Here is a 7,456-nt window from a genome sequence, read left to right on the forward strand (position 1 = left end):
GATGAGCTGTCAATGAAGGAGAGTATAAGGAGAACATGATGGGAGACTACATTTGGGGGCTGATTCATGAAAGTGATTTACAGTATAATTGTAAATCTCGAAAAACTACTCACTTCTAAATCTTTTGTAGTCATTTTTGTATTACTTTAGTATAAATACATATTAATTTGGATTCATATGTTGTTTTTTTCTGACTTTATGTGAACGAAAAGACACAAATTCGCCCGTTTGGAAATAGGTAAATTTCAAAATATCACTGTCCTGGTCACAAAAGCAAAGTTTGTGGGGAATAATAGGCATTTTCTATACTTTTGAGGCATAAGCAATTAGGAAATAACACTTACTACCCAGGAACCAAAAAAAAAAAATTGTTACACGGTGTTATCTTATGAATGATTTAAAATACAAATTAAAATTATTGGACTCTTTTTCCACACAGTTATTATACTTTTCAAATATTTAGATATTTATTCTAAAAGTTTAAACATGTAAAAAGAAATAATAATAATGCTAAACGGTTGAAAGGAACCTAAAACCGCTCTTTTATTTTCAGCATATGTGCAAATATTTGAACTATTTTTGTCCCAGATCAAAATACAGTACTGTCTAACAACTGTCTAATATCAACGTTTATATTATATCTTTATAGCAGGGACTGTTTCTACTATACTTTTTCTGATCATGCTGTAAATTATGAAGCTGGTGGAGCACAAAGGGAACTTCGATTGCATCCACTGTCTCATCACCACCTCCATTTTGGTTCTGCTCAGAACTGTTGTTCATCTACCAAAGCTGTCGGCGCTCCGTCTGCAATCTAGCTGGCAAAAAACTGTCGTGAACGCACCCTCTGTTCTCCTTGCCTCACTGTAGGCTCCTCCATATGAACACCGCAAGTCCCTTGCCTGGTTGATTAATTATGCAAATAGCATGCTAGACAGGATAGATGTTATATATCTATACACTGAACGCAAATACTTTAAATGCAGGTTGTGTGTATATATATATATATATATATATATATATATATATATATATATATATATATATATATATATATATATATATATTCATTCTTTGCTACCTAATACCTGCGTTGAGGTCAGACATCAGAGTATATGACAAACTACGGATGAGAATACAGTTTTTTTTTCAGAGCAGAACTTTCTGGGAAAAATAGATTTAGTCCTGTATTGCGATTTTTAAATAATGTCGAAGTCCACATTCTCTTCTTCCACACGCTCATATAAGTAACAGGCATAATTTGTCCTACGCAGGGTACCGTAATGTTGTCCTTGCATTCGATTGGCCATAACGGCTGCTATTTACCAGGTTGTGGGAAATGTAGTCTTTTTCCCCACCGTTATTTATTAGTTACGTAAGTTGCTTAAAGCGTTTCCCTGTGTGGAAATGAGCCTTCTGTATGGCGGCATCTGCCGACTCACCGTGTGCACGTAAAAGCATCCGGCTAAAGAACTACGTTTCCCATGATGCATCGGCTCACGTTTGGACGACAGAAGTGTGTTGAGACTCCAAGATGGCGGCGTGGGGAAGGAGGCGCGGTGTCCCAGGCAGCAGGGAGAGGTCAGTGCTACTTTATTTACACCGCTAAGCAAACTTTAACCCCCCGTTTAACATGTACGATTAATAATATACATTACGTTTGTTTCTGATATTTTTTTTACGGCCACCGTTTATCCATGTTTACTGACAGTTGTTGGTGGCTTTTAATATCTGCTTTTGTTTTGGTTACCCCTGGCAGAACTAGTAATAATATACTGCAATTATATTACAGACTTGCACAAAAGCTGTTATTTACGTACTGCGATGTTGGGAACTGTAATCATTGTTTAGTGGTCGTCTAAGAAGTGGAGACGTTTCGTTTTCAATTTCCAGGCTTCCGCAAGAGGAGTATTAAGACTTCAGTAGAAAGTACATTACAAATGGTGGAGTAAACACCAAAACGTAAAAAAGTCGAACCTTTAATAGTATATACATAAGAAAAACAACCCCTGTGTGTGTGGATTTAACCCTCTAGTGCTGGTTAAGAAAGATTAGCGCAGGCCGCAGAAGATGAACCCATTTTTTTTTTTTTTGCTTTGTTGGAAAGTACTTGCTAAGCATGTATATAATCAGATTTTTAATTAGTCACCTCTTGTTAGGAGCTGATGTGTGTACATTTTAATAAATAATTAATATTAATACTTACTTAATATGTATAACATCATTTCAGCCCATAATTTATTTATTAAATTGACTATGCTGTAGCCAACCTTTTTTCCTGTTACAAATAAGTAGCAGTTTGCTAGTGATTTCTGCTTTTGCTATTCTTGGCATATCTATATTGACATGGGTGTCCCAGAAACCACAATCTCCTTTTTAAACTGTTGAGTTGATACTTAAACCACAAATAACTGCTATCTATTGGGACCTGGGACTTGTACATTTTACGTGTAGTCTTGTTGTATATTTACAATCCCTCAAACTGCTGTCCTAATCCAGCAGTCCAGAAACATCACTAGATAAGATGAACCGGTGTCATGTTTTTTTTTTGTTTTGTTTTGTTTCGATCCATAAGAAGCATCAGGCATCAGTGTCTGTCAGTGAAATTTACAAGCAAGGTCTGAGAATGTAACGCACTAACGATGTGCATGTCTTGCATAAATCGGTCAAACGTTAGGATTATCTCAATTGTCTTGGATAGAAGGCAAGAGTTGCTGCAGCTGTAGAAATTATGCAAATTAGTCTGGGACAAAAATAACTTGCCTAAATGTGAAACAAGATATACACAAGAGAAACTTTTGAAACGTATTGCAATGCACAGCACTTCAAAGTCTGCAGAACAGCGATGGAACAGAGAGAAAGCTCTGCTAATGCCAGATTTACAAACATTCCTTTAGGCTTGTCCCCAGACTCCAAGCTAGAGAAGCAGATAGCCCATTTCCAAACGTGTTTAATGAACTAATGACTGTAGTAAAATTAGGATATGCCAAATCAGGTTATGGGCTGTTAGAGAACAGCAAGTGGAGCTCTCTGCCCCTGGTATGGGAGTCCAGGGCTCAATTAGCGCCGGCTATGCAGCAGATGCCACAATGTATGTCTGTACACTGCCATTATGGCTGCAGTGCCCTTTCAGCTACAGCAACTAGAGAGACACTTGTATTAGGAAGCGTTTGGGTCCAAACAATAGAATGATTTGCGTGGTTGTCCCACCAATTCCATTCACAACACTTGTCAATATTTCTGAATGCGCGATGATGCGCGAGAGGGATGACAACAATCTGATTGAACACAAATGCCTGGAAGTCCAGAGGTGCTGTATTAACACCAGCAGAATACAGTAACCCCAAGTTCATGCAACAGTTGTGATGGTGACCAAATGTGTGTGAGTACTGTTGTGTAAAAATGTTGCTTAAAATGAAACGTTGCACTCAAGAAATTTAGAACAAGAGCAAAAACAGAAATACACAAGGTTTGTGTGTTGCACATGTACCATGAACAAAAATGCCCTGAAAACCTAAAATAAAGAACATAATTATATTGAAGGGCTGAAATGAAGCAAAAGGTCAAATAAAAAAATTTAAAAATGCATGTGAAAAGGTTACCGTATCAAGCTAAAAAAGTTTTTTGTGAACTCTAATAAACCAATCTTGTCTTTCGCCAATCAAATCGTAGCTTGCCTAAATAAAGTTTTGAGTTAATACGAACTGAATTTTAGCGTTTGTTGCATTTTCTTTAGCTACCAAATCTATCCCAGATATATTCTGTTATTACCGTGTTCCTTCGAATTTAAGATGCCCTTGAATTTCCCACCCTCAATTTGAGGAAAAAACATCAAATAAATATGCATTACAAAGATACAACCTCAATTACACATATGGAGGCAGTTTGCGGCTGTCTGCTATCACACAGAGCATTACACTTATGTGCTGCTTCTCATTTCCAGTCGTGATTACTCACACCTATTTTTCTCCCAATTTGTGAACTGTGATATTGCTTGGCATGTCAAAGTCCGGGGGGGCTGAAATTGTAAAAGCTTCTCTCTGAATTCCTTAGGAAGCTAGTGACGCTTATTTGAAAATGGATGTCTACATGTTATGGATGATTCGAGATCGGGCAGTAACATTTTGGTTTATCTTTGTGTACTCGGGTAGTCATGTCTTTTGTTGGCGATTAATACCTGCATCACTATACTGTACTCGAATTTTAGATGCAGACTATTTTTGAAAAGCAAAAAATGGTTAAAAAAAACATCTTAAATTCAAAGAAATACAGTACATTGCTTAACTTCAGTAGTCTGAGGGTGATTGAATTTTGCCTTGTTACATGGCGAGCTGATCATACCTCTTGACTTCAGCCAAAGAATGTAATGTAAGAGTTAGGCACGGTAATGTAAGGGTTAGGGATGGGCAGGGCAATGTAAGGGTTAGGGTTGGGCAGGGCAATGTAAGGGTTAGGGTTGGGCAGGGAAATGTAAGGGTTAGGGTTGGGCAGGGCAATGTAAGGGTTAGGGTTGGGCAGGGCAATGTAAGGGTTAGGGTTGGGCACGGTAATGTAAAAAACATTTAGTAAATTAAATATACTGCAGCTTACTTGATTGCAGTTTAAAAAAAAAAACTGCCATTCATTAAACTTAGCTTTCAGATTGTGGTAATAAACGGTGGTTGGTAAATATCTAAAATATGATATTGTTTACTGTGGTGTATTTAATATCGTAAATAACAGAACGAAATCACAAACTTACTTTTTTTCATACTGCAAAACAATAAATGGTTACAATTGTACAGTAAAAACATAAGAGCTGTCTGTGTTACATTCTCTCAGACCAGGGCTCCACGAACTAACACTGAGCATGTGAGCTGCAGCATGATATTTCCCATATTACAACTGTACGCAATGAGTATGATGGTATAATAGTTGGTCGTTTACAGTTCAGTTATGCATTTATTTGTCATTTGATCATCATTCTTGTACATTCTTGTATTTTCAACCACTTTTAGTGACCATTTGTTTGAATAAAATAAGCTATAGTGTATTTCTGTATTTGTACTTGTGATTATTGCTTTGTTATTTCAAATATAGTAAACATGTTAATGTGTGTAGTTTGTTACTTTTTAGTGTAATTTTTTTGTAATTCCTGACGTATAATTGTAGCCAATTGTAACTGAACAAAGTAGCATTGTAATTGCAATTTCATCAAACAATTCTGCGGTAATAGTCATTGTAATTCTCATTGACCCCAGGTCTGCCCTGGATTAAACTGCACACTATCTTCATTGCTGTGTGTGTATTGACTGATGTTGCCTCCTTTGTGTTCCCGCTGCAGAGTCGTGTCGTCCACAGACTGCTACATCGTGCATGAGATCTACAATGGAGAGAACGCTCAGGAGCAGTTTGAGTACGAGCTGGAGCAAGCCCTGGAGGCGCAGTACAAGTACATCGTGATCGAGCCCACCCGCATTGGGGACGAGACGGCCCGCTGGGTCGCGGTGGGGAACTGCCTGCACAAAACAGCCGTGCTGTCGGGCAGCGCCTGCCTGCTCACCCCGCTGTCCCTGCCCCTGGAGTACTCGCGCTACATCGCTCTGCCTGCCGGAGCCCTCAGCGTGGCCTGCGCAGCCCTCTACGGCATCTCCTGGCAGTTCGACCCCTGCTGCAAGTACCAAGTTGAGTACGACACCTATAAACTGTCCCGCTTGCCACTGCATACGCTCACTACTTCCACGCCCGTGGTGCTGGTGAGAAAGGACGACATTCACAGAAAGAGACTCCACAACACGATAGCACTAGCTGCCCTGGCATACTGTGTAAAGAAGATTTATGAACTTTACGTTGTTTGATTTAAGAAAACAAACAGAAAAAAAATTGAGACAGAATGTTAAGCTTCTAGTATTGTTTTGGCACACTTTCTTTTTAATTCTCTGAAGTAACATCACCAGTGCACTGATTATATATCACTCTACATATTTCTTTTTCCAGTTCTCCGTACACTAAACTGTGGGTTTGGATTGAATTCAATATTTGAGAATTAAAAGACCTTTTAAATGGACAAACTGCGTTTTAAGTATTAACAAAGGCCTGATGCATCTATTTTCCTAGTAGTTTTATTGTACCCTTCATTGCTGGTCAGAAAGACATCCCTTCATTAAACGTTAGGACATTAGAAAATGTTCTCTCTCTTTTTTCACATTCCGTCTCTTCCCTTTTTATGCTTGTTGTTTTGGCTCCAGGATAAAAGTGAATATGCAAATAAAGAAGCTGTAAGTGCAGAGAATGAGGTACACATGTGCCATGCATCTGCATAAACAGATCTTGGGAGCTGCATTTCACAGGAAAATATAAATATTTTATCAAAACCAAATTCATACAAAATCAGAGCTAAAAAGCTTAATTATTGTCATCCCTGTTGCTTACAGTTTGTTGCGCAGACATGTCTAATGTGTTGGCACATGTAGTGAATAGTGCTGGGCACAACAACGCTGGGTGGAGTATTCTCATACAGACCTCGGGTATCCTTTTTAATGCACATGTTCTTGGAATGAAATGAAGTGATCTATAGAGTCTGCCTTTAGTGGCTGTTACTTAAGAACTTCCTTAGGGCCCATTTGATTACCTGGGAAATAATTTTAGGTAAACAATAAACTGAGTGAATGTTGCAATATTTAACACGCTGATATTCAAGAACCTTTCAAATTCATACACTTAACAGAATGCATGGGGGATCCATTTTGTTTTATGATGTTTATTGCATTGACATGCCTCAAACTTCTTGCGTACTCTTTTCATGTAGCTCAAATACTGTATCTCAAATTCAGTTATCAAAACAACTGAATTAGACTTCTGTCTCACAGGTTTTGAAATAAATAAATACCCCAATCTGAGTTCAAGCTGTGTTCTAGGTCTGTGTTGAATTGTGTAGCTTTCCACTTATTGGTTGCCAAGAATAAGCACACGTGATTGTGTTTTTGTGCCTTCCATGTAGTGGATATGTGTACCTGATTCAAAGACTGGGATTTAACATGGTTTGTGCTTTGGAACCATGTTTCATCTGGACACCCTCATTTCTGAATGCTGGCAATTTTACTTCATGTACTTTCCAGTTTAGGACTTGATACTGAGCCATTTTAATGCCTCAAACCCTTTTGCTGTATAGTGTTGGTGTGTCTTTACAAAATGTGTTAGTTTGAGTTTCACAGAAATATACATTACAGTCAAAGACTAAAGTATTGACACCCTACACTTACTATTTAAGATAATTCAAGAAAAAACATTAGCCACTAATTAAAATGACAGACCAAAATACTGGTTTCTGGTAGTTTAAGAAACAATCTTTATATAAAAAAGCACTTTTTAATATGTGTTCATGATAAAAGTATAGGCACCTTCACATTAAGTCTGTAAAAATGCAATGGAACTAATAAAAAAAAAAAAAAAAACATCCATTGATTGAAAACCATTG

General features: G+C 37.8%; 1 protein-coding gene across 1 annotated transcript; it reads left to right on the top strand.

Moving 5' to 3' along the window:
• The first annotated feature begins 1,400 nt into the window (after positions 1-1,400).
• On the top strand, positions 1,401-6,884 carry LOC117418479 (transmembrane protein 11, mitochondrial). Its single transcript, XM_034031582.3, has 2 exons — positions 1,401-1,581; positions 5,324-6,884. The coding sequence occupies exons 1-2, from the start codon at positions 1,535-1,537 to the stop codon at positions 5,835-5,837; spliced, it is 561 nt and encodes a 186-aa protein (XP_033887473.1). The 5' UTR covers positions 1,401-1,534; the 3' UTR covers positions 5,838-6,884.
• The last annotated feature ends 572 nt before the right edge of the window (positions 6,885-7,456 follow it).

This window comes from Acipenser ruthenus, chromosome 13 (assembly GCF_902713425.1).
Source record: "Acipenser ruthenus chromosome 13, fAciRut3.2 maternal haplotype, whole genome shotgun sequence".
In the NCBI taxonomy this organism is placed as follows: domain Eukaryota; kingdom Metazoa; phylum Chordata; class Actinopteri; order Acipenseriformes; family Acipenseridae; genus Acipenser; species Acipenser ruthenus.

Coding starts and splice junctions, on each gene's coding strand:
- LOC117418479 (XM_034031582.3), top strand. CDS start 1,535: ATGGCGGCGTGGGGAAGGAGGCGCGGTGTCCCAGGCAGCAGGGAGAG. Junction 1,582..5,323: donor GTCCCAGGCAGCAGGGAGAG/GTCAGTGCTACT, acceptor TTCCCGCTGCAG/AGTCGTGTCGTCCACAGACT.